This window comes from Miscanthus floridulus, chromosome 13 (genome assembly GCF_019320115.1).
Source record: "Miscanthus floridulus cultivar M001 chromosome 13, ASM1932011v1, whole genome shotgun sequence".
NCBI lineage: Eukaryota > Viridiplantae > Streptophyta > Magnoliopsida > Poales > Poaceae > Miscanthus > Miscanthus floridulus.
In genome coordinates this window covers 88,684,118-88,711,972 of record NC_089592.1, presented here as the reverse complement: position 1 = coordinate 88,711,972, position 27,855 = coordinate 88,684,118, and the positions used below count along the sequence as shown (strand labels likewise).

Sequence of the window (27,855 nt, the reverse complement as noted above, 5' to 3'; positions counted from 1 at the left end):
TTTTCTTCTTTCTGATAGAGCCTTTTTTGAGGGCGTCGAGGATCATACCATTAGCCCGCTTGACCTGGCCGTTAGCTCTAGGATGAGCAATGGAAACATATTTAACAGAGATGCACCGGTCTTCGTAGAAGTTCCAAAAATGATGGCCGGTAAAAGTCGTCCCGAGGTCGGTGATGATGCTATTTGCGAGACCGAATCTGTGTATGATGTCTTCAAAGAGTTCGACTGCTTTCTTTGTAGTAGCTAAGACGAGTGGTTTGTACTCAATCCACTTGGAGAACTTATCAATGGCGACATACACATACCGGAAACCTCCTGGCGCTGGTTTGAAAGGCCCTATCATATCTAGTCCCCAGCATGCGAATGGCCAGGAAGCTGGAATGGTCTACAGTTCTTGTGCTGGTACATGTATTTGCTTGGCAAAAAATTGACAACCCTCACATCGTCGAATGAGATCTTCTGCATCGGAGATGGCCGTGGGCCAGTAAAAACCTGCCCGGAAAGCTTTGCCGACAAGTGTTCTCGAAGCCGTGTGATTGCCACAGGAACCAGAGTGAACTTCAGAAAGTAGCTTCACACCGTCGTCTTGGATGATGCACTTCTGTAGTATCCCTTCCTTGGCACTTTTCCTCATTAGGCTACCGTCTACCAGCACATAATGCTTACTTCAGCGAATTAGTCGTTCGGATTCAATTTTGTCGGCGAGTACTTTGTCGCTGGAGAGGTATTTGATGAACTGTTCCCTCCAATCGGCAACCGGCGAAGGTACCACGAGTACCAACTGCTCAGCAGGGGGTACTTCTACAATTTCCTTATCTTCTTTAATAGATGGTGCCAGGAGGTCTTGAACGAAAACCTCCGGTGGAACCATGGTGCGAGAAGATCCTATCTTTGATAGCTGGTCGGCTGGTTGGTTTTGATCCCATACTACGTGGTGGTACTTGATACCATAGAATTTTCCTTCAAGCTTCCTGATTTCGGCGCAGTATGCGTCCATTTTCTCACTGGAACAGGACCAATCCTTATTGAGCTGGTTGATAACCAGCACGAAATCCCCATATACCATGAGGCATTTGACGCCGAGCTCGATGGCTATACGGAGACCATGGAGGCATGCTTCGTATTCCGTGGCGTTGTTGGAAGCCGGAAAATGTATGCGAAGAACATATCGGAGTTTATCCTTTGTCGGCGTGATGAACAGAACGCCCGCACCAGCACCATTGATGTTAAGGGCGCCGTCGAAGTACATCACCCAGTGCTCAGGGCAAGTGGCGGCAATGGGTTCTTGAATCTCGGTCCACTCAGCGATGAAATCAGCAAGCGCCTGTGACTTAACGGTCGGTCTGCTTCTGAAGTCAATGGAGTAAGTGCCGAGCTCAACATCCCACTTGATGATACGACCATTGGCCTCTTTATTGTGGAGAATATCCCCTAGAGGGAACTCTATGACCACGGTGATCTTGTAGTATTCGAAGTAATGTAGGAGCTTGCGTGAGGTAATCAAAATTGCATATAACAGCTTTTGCACCTGAGGATAACGAGTTTTTGGCTCATTAAGTACCTCGCTGATGAAATAGACTGGACGTTGCACCTTGTAGGCGTGTCCAGTTTCCTCGCGTTCGACGACGATAGCCGTACTGACAACACGAGAAGTGGCGGCGATGTAAACCAGCAGAGTTTCATCTGGTCGTGGCACTGTCATGATTGGAGGTTTTGTTAAAAACAACTTGAGCTGCTCAAAAGCTGTGTCTGCCTCCTCTGACCAAGAAAAAAGCTCGGAGGCCTTGAGGAGCTTGAAGAAAGGTAGCCCTTTTTCACCGAGACGCGAGATAAAACGGCTTAATGCAGCCATGCAGCCTGTAAGCTTCTGAATATCCTTGACGCACGTCGATCGTTTCATGTTGGTGATGGTAGATACCTTGTCAGGGTTTGGTTCGATGCCCCAAGCGCTAACGATGTAGCCCAGTAGGATACCGGATGGAACTCCAAAGATGCACTTTGAAGGGTTTAGCTTCCATCGGTATTTGCTTAGGTTGGAGAAAGTTTCTTCAAGGTCGGCGATAAGATTGTCGGCAGTTTTAGTCTTGACGACCACGTCATCGATGTAGGCTTCGACGTTGCGGCCGATCTGTTGGTCGAGGCACGTCTGGATAGCCCTTTGGTAGGTCGCTCCAGCGTTCTTTAGTCCGAAGGACATAGTGGTGTAGCAATATGCACCGAAAGGCGTGATGAATGATGTCTTGACCTGGTCTTCTTTCTTTAGGGAGATCTGATGGTAGCCGGAGTAACAGTCAAGAAAGGAGAGCAACTCGCAGCCAGTGGTGGAGTCTACAACCTTGTCTATCCAAGGCAGGCCGAAGGGGTCTTTAGGGCAGTGTTTGTTAAGATTAGTATAATCAACACACATTCTCCATTCTTTATTCTTTTTTTAACAAGAACAGGATTAGCTAACCAATCTGGATGATACACTTCTTTTATAAATCCAGCAGCTTAGAGCCATTTTATTTCTACCCTAATTGCCTCCTTTTTGTTCGGCGCGAATCGGCGAAGTTTTTGCTTGATCGGTTTAGCAGTCGGCGAGACATTCAAGGAGTGCTCAATCTTCTCCCGCGGTACCCCCGGCATGTCTGCAGGTTTCCAAGCAAACACATTGGCGTTGGCACATAGGAAGGAGATGAGCGCGCTTTCCTATTTGGGGTCAAGGTGAGCCCCAATTTTCACCGTCTTGGAAGGGTCGTCGAGGCCAAGGCCGATCTCCTTGACTTCCTTGGACTTGGCGGAGGCACGAGGAGGCTCTGGGATCTCCATGTCGTCAGCAGATGTAATCTTGGCTTTGGCGACCACGCTAGCCATCTGGATGGAGAGGTCGGTGGCTTCGGCGAGGGCGAGACTTTCTGTCTCGTAGGCGTAGGTGACGGAGAGGTTGGCCCGCAGAGACAGGACTCCTATGGGTGAAGGCATCTTCAACACCAAATACACGTAGTGCGAAACAGCCATGAACTTGGCCAGAGCCGGACGCCCTAGTATGGCATGGTAGGCGGTGTCGAAGTCGGCAACATAGAAGTTGATATGCTCCACTCGGTAGTTGGTTGCCGTGCCGAACTATACTGGTAGGGTAATTTCCCCAAGCGGTCTAGATGCCCTTCCAAGTACCACACCCCAGAAGGAGGAGTCTGAGGGCATGGGATCTGTTGTCCCAAGGCTGAGCTCCCTTAGGGCCCCGGCGAAGAGTAGATTCAAAGCGCTCCCACCGTCGACAAGGACTTTTCTGAAGAGCACCTTTGGGACAGTCGCGTCAAGGACGAGGGGAAAATGCCCTGTGTAGGGTATGTCTGCCCACTGGTCGGCCCTACTAAAGGTGATGGGGACTTCGGACCACGGGCGATAGCTGGGGTTGGCGGTAGTTTCCTCTGAAGCGACGGTGAGCACTCATCGGGCGGCGAGCTTCCATTCCCTTCTGCTCTTGTTAGAGGCGAAACCCCCAAAGATGGTGGCGACCACCTTGTCATGGTCCTGGAAGGCATTATTATTATCCCTAGGTGGTCGGCGTCCTCTGTTCCCACCATTATCATCGTTGTACTTTTTCTCCTGGAACTCCTTAGCCAAACCAAGGCGGTCTTTCATCTTGTGTTTGGCATTCTTATGCAGGGGGCACGGTCCATCGAGGATCTTCTTGTACTGCTCATCGTAGTTACGCTTTGCGCGTGGCTCATTGACGTTGGCAACAAAGTGATCTGGTCGGTGGTGGCGATTCTGACCAGGTTTGAATCCATCTGGCCGATCTCGTCTGCTGTCCCGATGAAAACTGCGGTCGTCATAGCGGCGATCGTTGTGCTATCGGTCATCGCGGTGGCGATTGTTGTGCTGTCGGTCGTCGTTGCGGTCGTTGTGGCGGTGAGGCAGGCGATTAGTGCCCGTATCTTCATTAAAACGCACCTTCGCTTCCTCGGTGTCGGCATACTGGTTGGCGGTTGTGATCATCTCGCCGATGCCGGTAGGTGGCTTTCTGTTGAACTTAGAACGGAGTTCACGGTGATGAAGTCCTCGGATGAAGGCGGTGATGACTTCGGCTTCCGTGATGTTGGGAATAGAATTCCTCATCTCGGAGAAGCATCTGATGTAGCTGCGGAGTAGTTCGGACAGCTTTTGGGCGATGCGGTTGAGATCGTGCTTGGTGCCTGGCCACCTGCTTGTGGCCATGTAGTTGTCGGTGAAGACTCTCTTCAGATCTTCCCAAGATCCGATGGACTCCGGGGCAAGGCTTGTGAACTAGCTCATGGCGGCTGGCATGAGCATGATGGGGAGATAATTCGCCATGACGTTGGTGTCTCCTCCAACGGCGCGGACGGCGGTGGCATAAGCTTGCAGCCACTGAGTTGGGTTCATCCTTCCTTCATAGGGCTCGACTTCGGTGATTTTGAAACCATGGGGCCACTGGAGCGTTCGGAGCGCCCTAGTGAACGCTGGGGGCCCTTCCGGGTTGTCAGGGCCGATATCAGCAGTATTGCCGGCGACGATCGGCTCCAGAGCTGAGTCCGGGTTACCGTACTCTTGCTCGTACTCCTGGTGGCATCATACTTCATCTTCATGGCGCCCGAAGCGATGTTGGTCGATACGCCGTCGTGCATCCCGAAGGTTACTGAGGTGCGCTCAGGCATCCTGTTCGACCTCTTGGTTGTGCTGGCAATGATGCTCAGCATGGTGGCCTCCAACTACCCCCTAGGGAGGTAGTGACTGGTCGGCGAAACGGCTTTGACTGGGGCGGCGATTAGATCTAGGATCGGCTGATCAGCGAATCGCGCTTGTGGAGCATGAAGGTCTCTGAACCTGTCGGATCTCATTAACCTGACAGTGTGCCGCTTTAAGCATAGTGGCGACCTTGGTGAGCTTGGGCGTCTGTCGGAGGTGTGCAAGCTCGTTGGCGGCCACCGTCAGATTGGCGCTCGAAGTTTTGAAGACGTCGTGGCCGTCAACGCGGAGGAATTCTTCGTTGAGGTTGTGATGGAGGGGCCTTCCTTGCGAGTCGAACTGGTTATCATGAGCGGCCTTGGCCATCACAATGGCACATTCATTATCATGGCGTTGCGCATGGTTGGCGTTCCTGTTTTCACGGGCGGCGCGTTCCTTCTCTGTTTCACCGTTCCGAGGGGGCTGTCGATGCTGACATTGAAGATTGCACCACCCCGGAAAGGCAGGAGAGGGGGTTGCTCGGTGAAGGTCTCGGCGAGGGGCTCCATGGAGCCTTGAGACTCGGAGTCCGGATTTTCCTCCAAGATAGTTTGGAGGGATGTTCCGGGACCCCGGCTGGCGTGCAACATGTTGATGGTTGGTGGGAGCTGGTCGGCGAATTTGCCCCTCAGGGCGCCCTGATACATAGTGGCGGCGTTGGCGAGCCCGAAGGGCAGGGCGGTGAGCCCCGAGGTTTGCCAAGCACTGAACACCGATAGATCGGGATTGGAAGGTGGTTGGTGCTGAACAAGGGTGTCCAGAGCCGACTCAGCAATGGAGAGGCAATCGGCGAGTTTTAGGCCGACCCGATCGATAGACTCGATCAGATCGTCATTGTTGACATGCCTCCTCCGGTAGCGAGGAAGCGAGCGGCGAGTAGCTAGCAAAGTCGACCCCAGAAGTGGTTCCGAGATTGGATCTGCGGTCGCAGGTGCGAGGGTGGTCGGCATAGAACGGATCTGCACCGGCTCAAGAAGCTCTCCAACTCCATCGGTGTTGATGACCCACGTGATGGATCCGACCGTGAAGATCTAGCCGGGCTGTGGGAGGGACGAAGAGCCTGCGGAAAAAGCCATCTTGTTCGATAAGGAAACAGCACGCACACCCCTACCTAGTGCGCCAACTGTCGACAGAATATCGTCGGCAGTCCACCGAGGGGTATCCCGTGATGGTAGATTGATCGGCAGAGGAGCGTGTAATCAAGAACAAGAAGGCAACAGAGACACACGAGTTATATAGGTTCAGGCCGTCAGTATGATGTAATACCTTACTCCTATGGTCTATTGGTCTGTATTAGCTATCGTATGATTTGCCATGATTTCGTAGGGGGTCCCTGCCCGCCTTATATAGTCCAGGGGGCAAGGTTATAAGTTGGTTAGATCTGAGAGATAACCGGAAAGTAATAACAGATTACAAGAAACATGGGATCATACGTATCCTAACAGATCTCGTAACATCTCCAGGATATCCTCCCCGTGCCTTGCAGGAGCCGCCGAGCAAAATCGTGCCTCGCAAGGCTCCTTCTCGTGGGCTAGGCCGCCCCTAGAGGCATAGCCCATGTGGCCTGCCATGGGTATCCGGGGTCAAACCCCCCATAGTCATGAAGGTGATGGATGGTGAGTCAGCCATGAGGAACTGCAGCGATCACAACCGCCTCATCGAGTTGGCAGACAAGTGCCACAGTATCGGCGACGGCACCGGGTCTGACTCCTAAACATAGGAAATGGAAAAAAGAGAAAGGGAGAGAAGAAGAAGAAAGCGGTAGGGGCAAGAATGTCATTTCACCGCTCTTCTCTCTCCTCAACTACTGGAAATGAATAAGATAAGAGGCGCGGTGTCCAGTAGCATAATTATCAGCAACGAGAGTGTCTTTTAGCAAATAGCTCCACTTTGGGTGTCCGCCAGCAAACTACCTCCACTTTCAGTGTCCGCTAGCCAATTTCCCCTTTTATAAATGAAAGTTTTATAATATGTTGTCATAGTTTATATATCAATGCTTCATCATTGCATGAATATATATTTATTATCGCTGTAATTCTGATCACATGTTTATATTCCGCTGTTCAATTAAACTGTTTATAACTCTGATAATATGATTACATTCCGTTGTTATAATAATAAATATTATATGCTGATGTTGTACTAAAAGTGATGTAAGAAATGGTTAAGAATGTTGTAAGTTTTATTCTCTCATTTGTGATCCTGATGGAAAAAATGTGGATTTTTGGGTTCTCCCCTGGAGTGTGCCCGACGGAACCGAGTAATTTAGTGTTCTCCCCTGAGTGCTTAGTGTCTAATGGGAGACGAGCACTCCTGCGAGGCATTAGATTAGGCGGTTCTACCACATGCTTGTTACTCTTGGAGGTTGCCACCTCCTATATGGCTTGGTGGTGGTCTCCGTCGAAGCCCACAAGAAGCTTGTGCGGTGCTCCGGAGAAGAGCTTTGTGAGGGGCATTGTGCTCGCCCCATGGGAGCCACGAAGAGCAAGTCTAGTTGAGTGTGTCATTGAGTTACCCTCAATTTCGGGGTAGGTTCTTGTAGTGCCCAACGTGCGGGCTTGGCGGGTGATGCCAATTAGCCACTGGACCAAGAAGTGAGCGGTCGACACAACGGGGACGTAGCATGTTGGCAAGCACGTGAACCTCGGGAAAAGATCACCATGTCAACCTTGTTCTTCCTGTTGGTTTGCAATCCCCTTAGACAAGCTTGTGATTACTTTTATATATATTGTGCTTGTGTAGTTGCTCTTGTAATTAGTTAGCTTGTGTAGCTCACTAGTTTCTTGCTTGTGTAGCATAGAAGTAACTCCCTTGTGTGGCTAATTTGGTTTGTGTAACCTTGTTAGTCACTTTGCTTAGTTTGTGTAGCTAAGTATTTGCGCTCTTTAATTTGGTATTGGTTGCCTTGTTATTGAGCATTGCTAGTGAACTTAGTTGGATTTGTGCTTTTGCTTACTAGCATGTATAGGAGCTCCCTCATTGCTTGAAATACTAGTGGCATAGGTTTGTGTGACCTTGCTCCTAGAATTGGTTAGGTGAGCTCTAGTTAGCCCGGCACCTTTGTTGCTTAATTAGGATCTTTGCAAGGTGCTAGAGAACATAGATATAGGGTTGTAGTCTTGGCTAGACCGATAGTTTTAATTTCGCACTTATTTTGGTTAGCCGACCGGATTAAGTTTTAGAAACAACTATTCACCCCCTCTAGTCACCATCTTGACCCTTCATCAGGTCACCTAAAATCGATCAAATGGCTCGGATCGTTGCCAAGAGACAGAAACGAAAAATTGTGATGCTCGTGCAGGTTACACCAGCCCCACCATGAACGTTGGACTCAAACCCCACACGGACATGTCTGGAAAGAGCTTCCCGTCGCTCATTCCGCCAAGGTAACATTATAGACCTCCGCTTTCGTTTCAATTAAATCATACATTAAACCCATACATTCAAACATTGCATATGCGATCGTCGCATCTCAATGCTTCGTGTCGCGCCACGAAGAGGCGCCCGCCTCATTCGATATGAGCGGCAACTAACCGAGGTTTGAAGGTTGGCCCATAAAGGGCTCGAGGCTGCCTCACGTCAAATAGAGCCAAGGGAGAAAAACCGAGAGGAGCCCCAGCGGGCTTGCTCGACCATGCTCAGAAGCGAACAGGGACATCTCGTTTGATTCTAACCTCGAGCCAAATCCATAGAATCTCCATCGAGAATAGGCCAACGGGTCACCTAAGCCTATCGAATGGCTCGGGCATCTATCGAGAGGCGGGTTAAGAAGTAGTGGGATGCCACATGAGGGCTCTACCGACCCCATCAGCTAATGACGGACCCGAATTCCACACAAACATACCCGTTAGCGAGCTCATTGAGCGCGACACTCGAGCCGTCGAGGCAAGTGTCGTCAGCTTAGCCCCTCTGGTTGCGGAAACCGAGGACGGGGTGACGCGCAAAACATGACCGACACCTATCAGACCCCAAAGGGCTCGAGGGCTCGAGCTGCTCGATCTGAGATCAAGAGACTGAGGTTGGAAGGCTAGCCCATGAAGGGTCCGAGGTCGCCTCGCGTCAAACAAGAGCTAGGGGAGAAAACATAGATGAGTCTCAGCAGCCTTTGCCCAACCCGCATTGAGGCGGATAGGGTCATCTCAACCTTCTAGTTCAATCTCGCCTCTAGCTGAGCCTATAGAATCCCTGTTGAGGGGGAATCTGTTGGAAGATAGGTCAAGGAGCAACGGAATGCCACTCGGGGGCTTTGCCGACCCTATCGCAAAGCAACGAGATCGAATTTGGTTCGAACATCCCTGTTAGCGAGCTCATCAAGCATGTCACTTGAGCCGTTGAGACAAGTGATGTCGCCTCAACCCCTTCAGTTGTGGAAACCATGGACGGGGCGATAATCACAAAATGAGCCGACCCTTGACCAAATCCCCACCATGCGCGGGGCTCGGGGAAGGCCAGGACAACAATAAGACCAAACGCATGGGCACGAAATGATCGCTAAAATCCTAAGTAAGGGGTACATGCGAATACAAGAGTAAGTTTGCTACCCTCGCTTCGGTCTCGAGTAACATCCGACCCCAGCGACCGCAAGGGGTCAAATCTCACTCGAGGGGTGATAAAGGTATGAATACCTCCTTTTTTCAAAACAGTCGTTGCGTCAGACCTCTTCCTCGCATTAAGGCTAACGACAAGGTTTGTGGGAACAGACAAATGATCATGCCTGGTAAGACTACAAAAACCCCACGCCCCGATGGCTACGGTAACTTTGCTCACCAGCATAATCGAAATTTCCCCCTTATACACCTCGGGCCCTACAGTCTTAATGAATGGAAGGATCAGATCGCATAAATCTTTTTTCTCAAACGCAGAAGCAAAGAAAGTAAGCTCAAACGAACAAAACAAAATTGCGAAACGAAATTACGAATCTGTCTGCGGACACAAAAGTACCAACACTTATCCACATATTACAGATAAATATTTATCAAACTTATTCAACTAACTACTTTCTCGGAGGGAGAACTATGCCTTTCAGCCTGTTCGCCAGGTTCCACACAATGGGAGTCACCTCCTTCTCAATCTCATCCAGCTTGGAGTTTTCGTAGCCAGGCGTGAAGCCGAGGCTCATTGCCTCCGAGTTAACTTCCGGATCATAATGAGAGCGGCAACAACAAAGGCTTGGGTGATCTCGGCGTGAAAGACGTCCTCTTCAAGCTAGCACACCTGCGCCATGATATCTATGGCACGGGTCGCAAGTGAGCCGGTTTCCTCTGGGCGCGCCACCCCCAGGTCATCGAAAACAATCCTGATGGTAGCACGCAGGAGATCATGCTCATCTCTCTCGGCCTAAAGAATCCCCCGCACCTCGGCGAGCTCCATGCCTATAACAGAACCGACCAAATCATAAGAACGTAAGTACAAAAACAATCACCGAAGCGATCAAATTCCTGTACTTAAGCTCCCATAATCCCGGTAGTCCGGAAATCACGAAGGATTTCAACCAACTCTCGACATACAAACCAAGATCGTAGTGATTCAACACAACACATCATCCGTTACAACATTTCATAAGTAGCATTTGAATTACATCCATCAGAGTTCAAATAAATATTACAAACCAAGTTTGAGTGTGCGGAAGCAACATAGTTTAGTACAAAACATCATAGTTTTCAAATACATTGCCAAGATCAGAGTCATGTCCCACAAAAGCATTATCAGGTACGAGAACTAGTAGAGACCGTGCCCAACGGTCTAGTCTTCATCCCCGGCAGGGAGAAGGCAGTACTTGCAGCAACCAAAGTAGAACTGGTCATCTGCAACAGGTGGGAAATAACCCTGAGTACGAGAAGGTACTCAGCTAGACTTACCCGACAAAAATCAGAATAAAAGACACCAAGGATCATGCAAAGCTTTTCAGGTGGGCTAGCTTGACACAGTTGCATAAAAGAGCTTAAGATTATAGTAACCAATTTAAACTTAGCATCAAGCTTATCATTATTTACCTGTCCGCTAAATTAGCACCTGTACTAGAGCACTCACTTATTAGGAGCAAACAATATTAACCATAGCAGGTATAATAAGGTTGTCATCACCATATCATCATTTCCGAACCATTATGCTATTAAGTGTATCTACATTGGAGATAAGCCCGTCAAGTTCTCACTAACCGGGAGAGACGGCGATTCGAATCGAATTATAACTCAGCTGAGGGGATATTCCTAACTCTCACCCTGGCATACTTTGCAAGGGTAGCCGTGGGTCACCTTTGGAACATCTCAGGAACCAAATTCGCGGGTTCGATCAGCGCCAGCACTCTCAGGGATTACCCTTCTGCCAGGACGATCAGGACTTTTAAATCACCTGCCCTTGGACTCACGCCTACGGCTCCCTTCCGAGGCGCACTTTATACTTATCGACTCCTGGCTTGAGGTGAGCTACTCGGCTTCGCGGTCGGTCATCGGGCCGGCCAACTAAGAGAGAGGCATGCGTTCAACATGAACAGGAAAGGCTCCAAGATCCAGTCCTTAATCGACACAGACGGAGTCACTGCAAACCGGCAAGCCTCCGTCCGGTCTTCATTTCAAATTAAGACTGGTTCTTTTCCACGATAGCAAATATAGCCAACCGTGCCACATGTATCTTCCTATATCTCGCAGGTGACAGGAAATCACCCGACTTCTACCGCGTTAAAGCAGGGCTAAGCACTACTCGAGCCTGAGCTACATAGGATTCAGGGCAACAATATCTGGACAAGGAATGGGTAACCAATGCAGCAAATGTTTGCATCCAACACCTAAACTTAATGCAACAATATATGTAATAATAATACTGTAACTACAGTTCGGAAAATAGGAGGCTTAATATGCTCCGGGGCTTGCCTTTCACAAAGTTGCAAGGACGGTGGTCAGGGCACTCAACGGCGACCTCGTCTGGCACTTCTCCTGAAGGCTGCTCCTCCTGAACTTCCGGTGTCGGCTGCTGCTGCTCGTTCAGTTCCTCGAATTCCAGCAGGGTTACTCCTTCCGGTACACCTATTGCATGCCGATGCAAAAGATAAATACCATGGATGCATAAGGTATGACATGATGCTCATGATGAATGGATCATAGTAAGTGTTTACGAACGCATTACTGGACACTCGTTTACCGAGTAAGACTAGCCCTATTCAAATCACTTTAAGCATATTTCTAACTTAACTGAAAGAACAAGATTAACTTACCTAACTTGCATAACCTAAGATAAAGATGCTCATCTTCAGTTAAGGGCCTAACACCTAGGAACAGTACCATGAACTTAGAATAGTAAAGACATACTTAAAATAACAGTTAAAGCTTCATATGCAACAAGTAGCAACTTAATTCTATCATAACCAGAGTTCTATAACTCCAAATGACGTGCAAGAGGACATTCTGGAAAGCTTATGAAATCCTCTACAATTTATTTGTAAACATCAAAGCATGATTCTAAAGTTGACCAACTCCAATTCCAGTAGACCTAGAATCTATCCCGCAATGACAGGGTTGCTAACTTAATTATTTAATGATGGTGCAAAAGCCTAATTTGACCAAACCAAGTTTACCAACTTGTTTTTCATACCTAAGAAACATCAGAAAGTATAGTGTCAACTTCTAAATAAATTATTAAATACCCTTTTCTAATTTATCTAGTTAATTAGGTGATTAAAGCAATATATAGTAAAACTGTTCAGAAAAATCTACAAAAATTACAGTAGCTATCTCATGCTTCACATAGCCTACCATAAAAATTTCAAAGCCATTGAGTAAGTATAACAGTCTACACAAAAATGATAAGGCATACTAGCCTAAAATGGCATAATTAAGAAATCCTAATGAAAAGTGTCAAGCAACAGATTTCACATTTTTCCTAGCATCATTCTAGCATAAGAATAGTACCCATCAAATTTCACCTTCACTGGATCTATAGAAAAATTATGAAAATTCACACAAGATCCACCTATTAATAAAAGGAAATTCTATAACTTAAAAACTACACATGCACTAGCTCTGAAATTTTTACCAGAGCTTCTAATAAACCAAAATAGAGGACCCACAAAATTTCATAATTTTTGGACCACAGAAACTCAAGATAAAATTCAAACAAGTTTGCATGCTTCTAAAAACACATTTCAAACTCCTATTTAATTCATCCAAGTTTTCTAAAACATGTGCTCCTATTATATTTTTATTAAATACTAGACATGACCAGGAACTTAACAAAATTAGAACCATAGCATTTGGATCTATATACTAGGAGCTACATATTTTTCAAGATGTACATAAATCTGTGAAATAAATAAACAAAATAAAATAGGAAAACAACACTCAACCCTACACGGGCCATCCCAAGAAACGGCGGCCCGCGACTCACGCGCTGGCGCGGCCCAACGCGACGCGGCCCACGCTGGGCTCCCGCCTCAGCCGCGACGGCTGACAAGAAGGGCCCGCGCGTCAGCGAGGGAAACAGGGGAGGCGGCCTCGGCGACGGTGGAACTCAACGCCGGTGGCTTCTCCGGCGAAACCATCTACTCTACGACGTTCGCCATGAACATGCGCATCTATTGGTGACCTCAATCGGTGCTATGGTGGTGGCTAGAGGGGTCGGCGACTGACACGGCGGCGCACGGTCACGGCACGGCCGGCTCCGGTGACCCGACGACGACACAGCCCCTATCGGTGACCCTACAAGCTTCAGTGGTGTTCCTATGACCTAGCGCGTGGCCGAGGAAGGAATGGGAGCGGTGCGAGGGCAGCTGGCCACGTGGAGCGCCAACTCCGGCGAGCTCCCGCCATGGCCGCGGTGGGGGAAAACGGCAATGCGCTCTTACCGAGGCTCAATCGACCCGGCTGAAAGGTGGAGGAGGTGGAGGAGGTCACGGCGAGGCTGCAGGCGGACGGGGCAACGCGTTTTCGCGGTGGTTTGCTCGTACGGCAGCGGTGATGCTTGGTCAGCAATGGCGGACGGCCGAGCTCGCGCGTCGCTGCGTGCTGTGGGAGGAGAGGAAAAGCGAAATGGGGAGGCGAGTGCGTTCGGGCAGGCGCGAGTGGCTTCAAGTCGCGTCTGCGACACCAGGAGGCGCACGGCGCGTGGCCAGCGCGGTCAGCCGGCCGTCGATGCGCGGCGCACACGCGTCCGGCGTTTTCTGAAAAACGCGACACTGTAGCTTCCATTCAGTCGGGGTGAGCAGCCTGACAGCGTGACTTTGACAATGATTTACTCCTAATCCGTGACGAGTTAGTGGAAGACATGAACATCAAAGCTATAGACCTATCTTCCCTCTACAATTTCTTTTCAATGATCCACACCTAAAACTTCATGGATCAGAAGTTACATGAAGCTAAAGTTGGCTTGATGCAACTGGAAAACACTATGACTTAGAATATTTTTCTAAGTGTTGAAAACAGCATGTATCACAGACTTGTGGGCCATGTTTGACCATGTTCCACACATTTTCATGACTTGGCTATAAAACAACTTTTGTTCCTTGATAAATTAGCTACAACTTTTGTAAAGAGTGCACAGCCATGCAAAGTCTCTAAGTTGCACTTTTTAAACAGTCAAACAATGAGACTCCTATGGTCAATTCTAGTCAAACTTGCACTTGAGGGCATTTTGGTCATTTTGATCTACATGAACAATGTTCCAACAAGTAAACTAAATGTAGTTAAGGTGTATTAGACCATGATCAACCATTTTACAAAGTTGTTATACCACTTCTACTGATCACATGTGATAAAGAAAGTAAAACAAGCAATTCATACATATGTTTCAATACAATGTTTCACATGTTGCATGACCTTGTTGTTATACTATACTTGTCACATTACTACCATATTGCCATGCTTCAAGACATGGGAAATTCATGTTGCATTCATATGTTGCACTACTACCATTCACAAGCAATCCAGTACGAAACAAACAGAATAGGCGAATGTTTCATATGTATGTTTCAGGGAAAATGACATGATGAGATAGATGATGCACATGTTTATGAGACGAAATGCAATTAGTAGAAGCCAAACACCGAGGGTGTTACAATGCCCAGCCCGGTAGAGACGCTCTCGGCCTCCAGCCTTCGGGCCACCATGACTCCAAGATCCGCCCGAAGGGAGCTGACTCCCTGACGCACCTCATCGCGCTCTTGGATGGCCTGGTCGCGCTCCGAGCAAAGTCTTTCTGCAGTCTGGCGTAGTTTGTCTCGCTCCCTGCGCAGCTGGGCAATCACCTCGGCATCTTGATTTGCCCTCTATTGTAGGGCCGCGGACTTGTCCTTGGCTTCTAGCTTGAGGTTTCGCTCCCTCTCTAGCTCTTTTAGGAGCTTGACAGCTCGCTGGCTGGCCTCGACGTCCTTCTAGAGCAGCTCGTCCCACTCCTTTTGGACCCTAGCAGCTGTCTCCTCGTCATGCTGCACCCTCGTCGATAGATCCTAGAACATCCCATGGATCTTCTCTATGTCCCAACGCGCCTCGGCTTCCAGCTATTGGGCGGCAGCGAGCTGGGCGCTCACATCTTCGTGCAGCCAAGTCTCCTCGGTGAGGCGGTCCCATTCCACCTTTTGCTCGTGGAGGAATCAGGACTTCTCCCAACTACGAGCAATGAGGGATTGAAAAGAACACCAGTATAAAAATATGAAAATACATGAGTACATGAAGAAAGAAGAAAGTGAGAGGGAAGATCAAGTGGATACCCGGCCAGTGGGAATGATGACATCACGCAGGACGCCCCAACTGGCTCAAGGCATCCATCATGGCTCAAGTAAAAAGGAGGCACGGGGAAAGAGAACTTATGAAATCGATGAACCTCAGTTCTGGCCGCATTGGGGGATGCCCCGGCACCGGATACATGAAATCAAGGACAACGCCGGCGCTATCCTTCGAAGGCTCCATTGCCTCCTTGATGTGTTGTGCCACTTCGGAGGGGGGAACGCTTTGTTGACAAGCGTCGTCCCTTCGAGCGATGCCCGGGCCCCATCAGGTACAGGGAAAGCATGCGGCTCATTAGTGGCGCCACCCTTCGCGTATGATAGGCGCCGATGATCCCCGATTCTTTCACGCCCCTCTCCTTCAGAATTTGGAGGGCAGCAAGATGGTCCTTGATCCTCTTCTTGTCTTTGTCCGGGACACCCCACTTCCACGACCCTGGGACCTCTTTGATGATGCGTTCGGAGAACACCGACAAGGGGGCAGCAACGTCGTCCTTGACATAAAACCATTGCGAATGCCACCCCTTGTTGGAGGTCGACAGATGCATCAATGGGTATTTTTTCACCCGGTTGTTGTGGAGATGAATGCCAGCGCATCCCATCGGCACGCTCAGATCTTGCTTCTCGGCCCGCTTCTTCAAAAGGTTGATGACGAAGAGGTGCCGCCATAGGTCGAAGTGGGGACTAATCCCCAGGAACCCCTTGTACATGGTGATGGACGTCGCAATGTGCTGGATCCCATCGGGGGTGAGGTGCTGCAACTCCACCTTGTAGTAGTCCAATAGCCCATGAAGGAACTTGTGGGTAGGTTTGGCGAATCCCCTCTCATGAAAGTGGGCGAAGGACATGACATACCCTCGGGCGGTGATGGCTCGTCCTCATCACCGGGCAGCCGCCACTCCTCAGTGGCGGTCAGTGGGCGAAGGAGGCCACGACGAATGAGACCCTCCTAGCGCTAAGGGGTGATGTTAGATCTACACCACAGCTCCATTGAATGATTGGAAGGGGGTGGATGTGAGCTTGATGATGGTTGCGGTGCAAACACGAGCTTGACGATGGCTATGGTGCAGGTGTGGGAGGCTCAAGCGATTGGCGGCGGAGGTTGCAGATGCAAAGGCAAGGAGGCGAAGTACGAAACCCTAGGGGAGAACCCCTTGGTTTTATAGGGGAGACAGATGCGAGAAGAGCAACCACCCACCTAGGTCTCCGAGCCTGCCATGATCCACCACGTCACGTCGCGGGATATGCGCTCGCAATCCCTATCCTTTCCCACCAAAATCGCTTCGGATGTTTCGCCTTCCCGAGCAGACCAGGACTCTTTTCCCACAGAGGGAATACGGGTCAAAAAGCTTTCCTTCAGCCCACCTAGGCCTAGGAGTTCAAGGGCTAGCCCAACATTCTCGACGACCGTCCCAACAAGGGATGGGCCCACAAGCGGCCAGAACTTAGGCACACAAACCACAAAGGAGTCTTGATCCGCAAACACGTCTCAACCAGGCTGAGCCTGGACAAATCTCCGCAAACGGGATGCCAGGGCTCCCTTTGAACTATCTAGTTGTCAAAAACACCAAATCTCATAGCCATACCCGTAAAGGGTCCGAAATACCCCCATGGGTGATTCTATCCGAATCACCCGGGGGCTACACCTGATGGGTGCGCTCGTGCGCACCCTCTGGCGAATCGAAACACCTCCCGGGCGATTATGCCCGAATCACCCGGGGGCTCGGGGGCTACACCCGTCGGGTGCGCTCGCGCGCACCCTCAAATCATCTCCCGGGCGATTCTATCCGAATCACCCGGGGGCTACATCCATCGGGTGCGCTCGCGCACACCCTCTGGCAAGACAAATCACCCTCCGAGCGATTCTATACGAATCACTCGGGGCTTGGGGGCTACTGTCGGGGACCTAATACCGGGGTACCCAATGAGGTGGAACTAATAACCATCGAATGTTGACGCTTTCGGTCAGATAAGAATGCTACTATGCTTCTTGTCCCAATGACGGAAGATTGATTCCGCCTCGCTCGACCCTCGAGGGCTAGACTCCGCCTCGCCCGATGGCTGAGGGTGGGCTCTGCCTCGCCCAAATGTCTGAGGGCAGGCATCGCCTCACCCGACGGCTGAGGGCTGGCTCCGTCTCACCCAACGTCTAAGGGTAGGCTCTGCCTCGCCTGATGGCTGAGGGCTAGCTCTGCCTCACCTGACGTTCGAGGGCTAGCTCCGCCTTGCCCGACAGCTGAGGGCAGGCTCTGCCTCGCCCGACAACTGCACCCTGCTCCTTCATGATGATGAGCATGAGGTAAGACAGGACACTCAGGTCAACCGCAGTACCTAGGACCATGCCATGCACGCCTGTAGGAAGGTACCGTCAGGATACGATGGGATAGGCGCTTTAAGCCCTTTCTGACCTAACAGAGCCCGAACAGTGTTATAGGCGCTGACTTTTGTCCTATAGTATTGTAGGCGCCGCCATCAGCCCTCGGGCGTGGATACTAACACAGGCATATGATAACCACTACAATCCAAGGAAGAGCTCATATCATCTATAGTAATAGGCGTATTGTCATTTCCCCATCTACTCCCCGCAGAGTCATGGCTCGGCGCCCTGACACACTGCACCGTCCACCGGGGGAGGATGGGATATGACCACTCGCTAAGACGAAGCCAAAGCCCAGCCCTATCAGGATCAACGAAACATGCTATCCCTACGCGTGGTCTGCCATGTCAGCAGGGCAAGCTCAAGGGAAAAGGAAGACCCAACACCCTCGAAGGATCTTCTCTACTTTGGTTTTTCCCTTTTTCTCCCATCTGTAACCCCTACTCCCCCTTGGTCTATAAAAGGGAGGGTAGGATTCCCCAATAAGGGGACGGATCAATTCCACACACAACACATAGCCAAGCAGCAACCGAGCTCTTGGCATCCTTTTGACCTTTTCATCAGAGACTTGTGACATGTCCCTCTCTCGACCGTTTGTACCCCCTACTATGAACCTTTTTTCGGTACTAATAACACGAGCAGCAGCAAACTGGACGTAGGAACATTTTGCCCGAACCAGTATAAACCTTGTTTCCTTTATTACACCATCCGAGCCTAACGCGCAACAATATAAATTTACTAGTTGGTGTTTGTTCGAAACACCGACACAATAGGTCATAAAACACCATCCCTATATGTGGAAAAAATATAGGATCTTGTGCCAAGTAAGTGCAATGTGCACCTCATAGCTATGAAGCTCTCCATCGGCCGGTTTGCTGGTTTATTTCTAGGCTGATAAGCCTGGCTGTTGCTGGTTTATTGTGAGAGAAAAACACTGTTGGCTGGCTGATAAGCCCTGGCTGAAACCAACAAGCGAACATGCTGCATGAATCGAGGCATCACAAAAAAATGTGTTATATACTTGTTTTGTTCTAAATATACTGTGTACACAGAACCATGTAGTAACATCTATTGCATTATTCTTGCTTTTTATCATTGTTCCTGATCTTTTAGCACCATGAATCACCTTTTGTTGTTGTCTGCATAGTTGATGCAACCGTGGAATGGAATTGAGAACTTATGATCATATGATGTGGATTGATTGCGCAATGTTTGTAACCATGACCTTATTTCAATTGTTATAATAAGATGTAAACAAGTTACGAAAACACACCTATTGAATCTTTCTGCCATGAATATATACCTTTTTGTCAAATAACATACAAACAGTGTATCCCTTTAAGAAATTTTGCATACAACTTTAATCATCTTCTTTTCTCCAACGATAGCAATGAAGAGAAATGTCAGCCCATGGGTTTTGTGCAAGTGCCTTTTCAGTCTTGATTAGCTATTCGCTTAAACTATCACACAAGGGGCACCCGGTCCCTCTCTTTTTCTTTTTATGCAGTGGATGTTTTATTCACATAGAACCTTTCTCACTACTATTAGCCAACCTAGACAATTTGCTTTAAATTTTACCTCACTCACCTATCCACACCACGGGTCAGCCAACTTCAACCATGGACAAGAAAGTGTTCCTATTGTTTGCTTCCACTCAATCATCAAAGTTAGACATTGATATTTGTACCAATGGCGGACTCAAGGATTTTTCTATGTTGGTATATGGAACCAAAACTTCCAAGTGCAACTCGTTAAAATCCATTTAGGAATTCAGTAGACAACTATAAAATTTGATCTACAATTTAGTATAAAAATATTAGCAACATAATTAAGCCTTGAAATCAACAACTAAGTTCAATCTTGCATAACCACAATACAATTCTACACATAAAGTAAGCAATGCATCAACAATCAGCCAATCATTACTCCAACTAAGTCACAACTAAATCTATCTACATCTAGATGTCTAATCATCTATTGACACCTATGGGCTAGGGTTTGCATATCCTGGAGAGTTGTCGAGTTGGGCACATGGGGTACGATCAATGTCAGGATTATGTTGCGAAGATTCCAGTCGTCACTGGATCGCCACTAAGCCTCAATATGAAAATAGGATCACGCAATGGGATTTGGGAAAGAGCGGGTAGAGGGTCCTCTACCCTCACCTCTTCGATTTTGGTAGGTGGCAGACTCGTAGCCTGGATGACAAGAGGCGGTCCTAGGGCATAGGTTGCCCTTCACTGCATCGTGGACGACGCATGAGATAGAGAGCAAAGTTTGTTCACTTGAGAGGGTGAGAGGATTATGGATGGCATTATAGATGACACTATTAATACATGTATACTTTTTAGCTCTTGATCCAAATGATACTAATAGCTAAGCTAATATTAGGTATAAGCTATTAGCCGTTAGTGGATTGTGCTGGTATTTAGAAAGGCATTTGCCTACGTATGTCATGTCTGGGCAACAACGATGGTAAAACTGATAAGAACAACTAAAACGTACTCCACAATTGTTATTACTTGAGTGTGGAGCCTTTGATGTAGTGTAATCATCGGACATGACATGTTTGGAACGTAGGAATTGTGCAGAGATTTCACAGTCACCGGTTCACTTTTACAGAAAAACACATGAAAAAGAAAAAAATTCCGTGTTCCAAATATGTTGTGAATAGTTGATGAAGTCTTCCTGTTAGAACGGTTGATGTAGCAGGCCTCCTGTCCTTCCAAAGGTTTTTTTTTGCCAACTTGTCCTTTCAAAGTTGGGCCGGTGCCATCATCACCCAACACCGGCCTTCTACGGTTCTGTTCGGCTGCTCGTAAAATCGTTTATGCTAATTTATATGACTAATTTATTAGAAGAAAAAAACACTGTACCTCGACTTACCCAAGCAGCCCAACACTCGGTTTCAGAGTCGAGCATTGCGCACACGTCATGGCAAATTCGCGTGCGCCAGTTTTTTTTTTTTTAGCAAAAAAATTCGCGGGCGCCAGCTGAACCGCGGTGAGGTGAGGCGTGGGTGGCGCGGAGGCGGTGACCGCTCCGGCGTGCCAAACCAACGGGCCCGTGGCCCCGGCCGCCGCAGCCCGAGCAAGCCCTTTCCGCGGCTCGTTTGCGTGCGAGCGAAGCGAGCCTCCGCTCCGCTTCTCCCCGGCCCCCGCTCGGGGTTCCCGGGCCTGACGACCGGGCCCTGCCCTCGCCCGGCTCCACCGGTCGGTCATGCAAAGCGACACAGGCAGCAGGAGAGGCCGCGGCCGCTGGCGATGCACAGCACAACGGCGTGAGGGGAGAGGAGGGACCACGCGGCCGCGGCCGCGGCCGCCTCCCTAGGGCTAGCGCGCGGCAGTGGCATCCACCGCGCCCGCGCGCCGCTCGCGTCCACGTGAACCACACCGCCACCACCACCACCCGCCGCGGCCCGCCCGGACGATGGCACAGCCAGCCCCCACCCAGAAAAAACCCAACCGCCCACCACCCATACCCAGCCCCCGCCTTATCCTCCTCCTCCACCGCCGCCGCCGCCCCCAGCTCATCATCTATTACGCGGCGCCCGCCCCCCAACTACTCGTCCTCACCCCCACCCTAGTCGCCGCCCGCCCGCCCCCCAGATCTAGATCTGAGCCTCCCGTGACCAGATGATGGCCGACGACCCGCCGCGGCGTCCGCCGTCGGCGCTAGCGAGGAAGAGCGCGCCGGCGCAGCCGTGGTCGGACGTCGAGACGATGCACCTCATCGACGCGTACGAGGAGCGCTGGACGGCGCTGCGCCGCGGCCAGCTCAAGGCGCACCAGTGGGAGGAGGTGGCGGCCGAGGTCGTCGCCCGCTGCGCCGCCACACCGGGGGTCGTCGCCCAGCGCAAGACGGGCACCCAGTGCCGCCACAAGCTCGAGAAGCTCCGCAAGCGCTACCGCACCGAGGGCGCCCGCCCCGTCACCTCGCTCTGGCCTTACTTCCGCCGCATGGATCGCCTCGAACGGGGGCCCCTCGCCGCCTACCCGGCCGCGGCTGGCTCCCCGCCTGCCGCCGACGGCGACGAAGAGGAAGAGGAAGAAGAAGAGGAGGACGAAGAGGAGGAAAACGTGCAGGAGGAGGAAGGAGAGGAAGAGGAAGAGCTCGTCCCCCGCAACAACACCCGGAGCATCAACGGCATCATCCGGGAATTCGGCACCGGCCTCGCCCCGCGCCACCCGCAGCTGCAGCTCCACCAGCCGCCGCCTTCTTCCATCACGCCGTCCACCGCGCCCCCGCGCAAGAGGGTGGCCTACGAGGCGTTCCAGGACAAGGCCGCCGCGGCGGCGGCGGCGGCGGCGGCGGTCAAGGCCAAGGACGACGACGACGAGGCCGTGGAGCTGGCCCGCCGCGGTGGCTCCTCTGGGCGGGGGGCGGGGGGAGCCGGCGCGCAGCTCTCGGCTGTGCTGAGGGATTTCGGCGAGGGCGTCATGCGGCTGGAGCGGCGGCGCATGGAGGTGCAGTGGGAGATCGAGCGCGGGTGGCAGGAGGCGGACGCCCGCCACGCCAGGATGCTGCAGGACGCGCAGCGCCAGCTACTCGACACCGTCGCCGCCGCCTGCGCCTTGCCGCCGAAGAAGGCCCGGAGGGACCATGGAGACTCGTAGCAATAGCGATTGACACCGTCGGTTAGTGATGCTGATGCTAATGCTAATGCGAGCAGGGAAGGCATCCCATCCCAATGTTCCTTCTTCCTCTTCTGTTAGCACGGAAGGATGTACTCCTAGTAGTGTTAGTCAGTTCGTATATGGTGGTAGTGCTTGCAGTAGCATCTTCTTTTTAACTAGGGATGTTTATTTATGACTTTTATTTATGTTAATCTTGTGTTATGGTGAATGGCATGCTTATGCTTATTTGTTGCTAGAGAAAACACTGTTCGTTCAGCGAAAAGCACTGCTGTGCTGAAGTAGTGTAGACGAACAGTGCTGCTAATTATCTGTGGTTTGCTTCCAGAGTCCTTGTGTATGAGATGTGACAAAAATTGCACAGGTGTTTGGCATCTCGTGGAACTGGAACTGCGCGCATATAGCTCTTTCCGGATAGTGGCGATGAGGCAAGTATCTGACGAAATTGTCCTGATGTTGGACCCGCCTGTCACGATAGTTGTGCTTATAGAAGAATTTAAGAAGCTTTTTCTTTGATTTCCTCTGAAAACAGAACCCTTGTTGAGGTGGGGAGAAATTGTCACCATAATGATTCATAAGGAAGCCTACATAACTACTGTACATTACATGGTCAGTACCAGCAGAATCTGTGACGTGCATAACATGGAAGAGCATTGACGGTAATTGCACAAGTTGCTCTCTCTGATATATAGGAGTATGCCGGACGTCAATCAATTGCTTAGACATTGCACCGGTTCAGTTTACCTTCAACCTTCTTCGTTGTCGACGTCCAGTGTTTCTGCAGAGTTGTGCTCCTGCCGAGGTGATTCTAGCTGACTGACTGTCTAAAAAATTACGAACCAGTATTGTTCAGCTGGTAAGGGTGTCAGCTTCGGTTCTTCTAGCTTGAACTATCGTTGCTGATTACTCCTTCCGCTCCATTTTATCTAGCGCAAGTTAGAATGACACGGTCTCCTAGATTACACTTTAACCATTCATTTGCTTTATATTATATTATTTATGTCTATAATCTTATAATCATTGAATAGCATAATTCCTTACAAATCTAACCATATAAAGTTTGTATTATAATGATTAAAAATTATTAGTCTAATCATTGATTAAAGTTTTTAAATTTTAAATCTTGATATACGTGTGCGAGTAATACTGAGTTGCTTAACCGTTCCTGTAAAGCCTCCGTTGAATTGCCGATTGCCCTTTCTGGTCGTGGAGCATCCTTTGTTCTCGTAGTCATCCATGGATTTGAATATATATATAAAATTATCGTAAATGGAGGTGGCTACATAATAACTTATTTTGTAGCTGGCTACTGAATATACTATATATATAGCCAGCTACAAAATAAGTTATTCCGTAGCCACCTCCATTTACGATAATTTTATATACTAATTTGCGATAATATCAATACATACTTACCATAGTTAGGTTACTATAACACATGGAGATATTTACCATAACGTTATAGTAAACCACTTAGTATGGAGTTATTATAATCTTATAAATTAACATAGTAATTATCGTAACTCAAAGTGGCTACAAAATAAGTTATTTTATACCTAGCTACAGAGCAGTGTATATATATATATAAGCGTTGCGACGTTGCATTGCTGAAGAACCAAGATACTACCATGTGATGCTGGGCTAACTTTGGTTTGCGTAAGTCTGGACCCACAGAAAAGCCCAATGGAGCCGGCCCAGTCCGGCCTCTACTCTCCTGTCCAGGACCAGGTCCTTGGTCCTTGGTTTCCAACCGGTGGCCTCGCCCGCCCGGCCGCCCCCGGCCACGACACCATCACCCCCCAACCCCAATGCTGCTGCCGCATCCCAGTCCCCTCGCGCCGCTCCGCGCCAGCTCCTCCTCCCCGGCCGCGCGCCTCCGCTTCCGCCTCCCATTCCTGTGCTCTCCTTACCCCTCGCCGCTCCTCTCCTCGCCATGTCCCCGACCCCGATGGCCTCCGCCGATTCGGGCCCACGCGTCCGGTAACCACCCCCCACGCCCACGTCCCTCACACACTCACTCTCGGCTCACTTGCACCACGGTCACACTCACCCCCCGGCGCACCGCACCTCGATTCGTGCTAATCCCTTGGGCATTTCACAGGCGAGCCGAGGCTCGGCGGCCGCCGCGGCGTCTTCGGCCTCGACGCGCTTCTCTCGGCTGCGGAGCTGCTCTGCCTCGCGCCGCCGGCCATCTGCTCGGTGGTCTGCGCTGCGCGCCTCGTCTTCCTGCCGGCTGGCGCCAGCGCCGTGCCCCCGCCGCTGCTGGTCCTGCAGTACGTGCTCTTGGTGGGCGCGGTGGCCATCGGCAGCCTGATACGGCGGAGGCAGTCGGGGCGGCTCCGCCCGGCGGCCGGTGCTGCGGGGGTGGGGGGTGGATTGACGGGGAGGGTGGAGAAAGTGGAGGAGACTGTCAGGGGTATGGTGGCGGCCGTTGCTGTGCTCTCGAGGACCGTCGAGAAGCTCGGCCTCAGGTTTAGGGTGTTGCGGAGGACGTTGACGGACCCTATCACTGAGGTATAGTAGTGCTTATTTTGTCACAGTAGTTATTTGCCAACTCATTAGACTCTTGTGTGCTACTAGGTTTTTTATGAGAGAGCACATAATATTTGATTTATTGCTTGAGATTAGATGCCAAGAAGTGAGGTGACGAAAAATAGAGTGTTCATGTTTGTTGAGTTGATACACACCTAGTAGCATTGATAGGAACTACATAATGAAATGTTGGATGGAAATTGTAGTTGTGCTTGAGTTTAGTCCTCAAGGTAGTGCTCTTCATGAATTTATCAGTAAACTGTATGTAGACGTGGACATTTGGGTTGTTGGCTACTATTTCTGTAAGGGAACTGCTCCAGGCTATTGTGCAACAGGATATCGGCTGCAACCTTGCTTCAGTTATTGTTTGCCAAACATAGTGCTACTGTTTCTTTTGATTCACAATGCTGGTGTACAGCCTCACTCAACAACCTGCCTGGGTCTATGTTGTATGTCTGTATGATCATGTGCTAAGGTAGTAGGCTTGCACCATTTTTAGCTTAGTTCTGAGAAATATTAGATGTGTATAATCCTGTAAGAAAATAAGCACCTGAAATGGTTCATAGAGATGCTTGGTTTCTTCTCTTTCTTGTTCCCCACAGTATCTTTTTGGAGAATCTGTGCAGAAAAGTGTGTCAGGACTAACTGTTCTGGAGGTAACATGAAAGCATGGCTGTTTCTTCTGTGTATTTGTATTGGTGAGTAGCTATGCATCTTCTCTTTGGAGAAGGCAGGTCTACATACGCATGACAACTGTTTGCATTTTCAATATCATCAGCTGTTCTCAGTTTGCACAAATTGCTTTGGAAAAAAGAAGCATCTCTTTGAGATAACACCAATAATTTGTTTCAGTCATACTTCTTAGTGACACACAAATCTTTCTGGGATGATTTGTGATTGTTCCTGAATAAACCATAGCATGCTTGCACTGCTATAATTGCCTCCATTTAGCTTCACCTATTATCGCTTTCTTCCGCAGACAGCGGCTTTAGCGCAGAAGAATTCTGAAGCCACTCGTATTCTTTCTGCACAAGAAGACCTCCTTGAAAAAGAAATCGGTGCAATTCAAAAAGTTCTTTATGCAATGCAGGTGATGTATCTTGGCTGTTTGCTTTGACATTTCTCAAAACCTCAATTTCTTGAGTAATCTTTATTATTAGAAAACTTTGCTGAGATATATTATTGTGGTTCTGCTTTGTATAGTTCATTAGCCGGTTATGGCTGACTGGCAGTATGTTCCATGTTGCGGACAAATATTTGAGGAATTCTTATGCTATCATACTTTCATTTTTATCATTGTACTTCAGTACATTCATATGGTTAGCATAAACACATGTATTCGATATGTTGAGATAGATATTAGAGCAGGTTTTAACGATTTTTCTTCCCCTCCTATTACCTATGCTCACATGTATATTATAGAACCCAGTTCATGATAATACTGCAGCAAGATACTACCAGCATTTTAGAAATCAATTGGATGTTGGCCAGAGTTTGCCACACAATAGGTGCATGCACACCAATTGGGCACAAAAATTAGTTCCTTAGGTTGGCAACAAATAACAAACAAGATGGTTTTGGCGTGTTTGGATAATATCCACACATTGTCACACTTAGAAAAATTTGCCTAAGGTGTGGCTTAACAATTTGCTCACCACACCTTAGGCAACAATGTTTGGCAAAGAGATGACTCTACGACGGGGCATAGCTGAAAAAGTGTGGCAAGCCACAACCACAACTGTGGCAGGAAATCAAACCCTATGCCAAATCTAATTGCATCATTGGGATATATATTTCCCCCCTTCCAAGGCATGGTATATCTTACCCTTCCTGCTCAAACTATTCACTCTGAACAGTGATCATATGCAATCAGTGATTTCCGTTGTATGCTGAAGACTTGGAGATAATTCAGTTCTTTTTCCTTACTAATACTGTAAGGTAATGCTTGCTGTCTGATAAATAATCTATCCTGCAGGAACAACAGCAAAAGCAACTTGACCTAATCCTTGCGATTGGGGAAGCAAGCAGGATACTGGATGGCGAACAAGACTTGTTAGGCAGGGACAGTGCTAGATCTTCCAGCGCAAGTCCAGCTCCAGAGCTGGAGAACAAACAAGTAGAAACAGAATCTGAAGCGGTTACAGGAGGAAATAACAAGTCCTGATTTTATCTTGTGAAATGGAAACAAGACGCGTCCAGGATGGACCAGCGGTTTGTTTTCCATCCGAGATTGAGGAGCATGAATGAATGGTTAAAGACTTAAAACGTCACAGCTGGTTGTTCAGGGCTTTGTACTAACCACATTCTGGGCAAATACAGTCCAGGAGGATTGTACAGGGCAAGCTGGTGTATATTCACAAGACTCTGTGACATTTGGTCACGTCATTTCTGTTTGGTCACCGATAGCTTCTCCACGGCTTTGTACTGACCAGATACTACATCCGAGTCATTCATTGATGACATACAAATGTTGATTGATACAAATGCCATTGCCAGTTTTTTGGCACACTTTAAAGGTGGCCAGCCACAGGCTTTGAGTCAGTTTCATCATGGGATTTGGATGCCTCTCTAGGTCTGTTTGGGAGCTGATGAAGCGAAAATAATTGCTTCACTTAGCTCTGGTTTATTTCAATAAAAAGAGAGAAAATAAAAGGTTTTATTACTTACATGGAGAAGCTAGAAGTAGCCAGAGCTTAGCTCTGGTTTATTTCGTTAAAAACATTTGTCCAAGCCTTTCAGATTTGAGGTGTTTCACCAGCTCACCGTCCTCTTCATGTTCGGCTGGTATTAAGACCGGTTGATAAGCTGGCTGAAGCTGTTTTGTTGTGAGAGAAAAATACTGTAGATTCTAGCTGATAAATCGGCTGATAAGT

The 27,855-nt window shown here is 49.2% G+C and overlaps 2 protein-coding genes across 2 annotated transcripts; both read left to right on the top strand.

Annotated features, from left to right (window-relative positions):
• The first annotated feature begins 20,855 nt into the window (after positions 1 to 20,855).
• LOC136500913 (uncharacterized) lies at positions 20,856 to 22,718 on the top strand. The gene has a single exon (XM_066496385.1). The coding sequence runs from the start codon at positions 21,452 to 21,454 to the stop codon at positions 22,430 to 22,432; it is 981 nt and encodes a 326-aa protein (XP_066352482.1). The 5' UTR covers positions 20,856 to 21,451; the 3' UTR covers positions 22,433 to 22,718.
• Positions 22,719 to 24,229: 1,511 nt separating this feature from the next.
• Positions 24,230 to 27,512, top strand: LOC136501653 (uncharacterized). The gene is made up of 4 exons (XM_066497167.1): positions 24,230 to 24,430; positions 24,552 to 24,964; positions 25,962 to 26,072; positions 26,958 to 27,512. The coding sequence occupies exons 1-4, from the start codon at positions 24,259 to 24,261 to the stop codon at positions 27,144 to 27,146; spliced, it is 885 nt and encodes a 294-aa protein (XP_066353264.1). The 5' UTR covers positions 24,230 to 24,258; the 3' UTR covers positions 27,147 to 27,512.
• Positions 27,513 to 27,855: the final 343 nt, after the last annotated feature.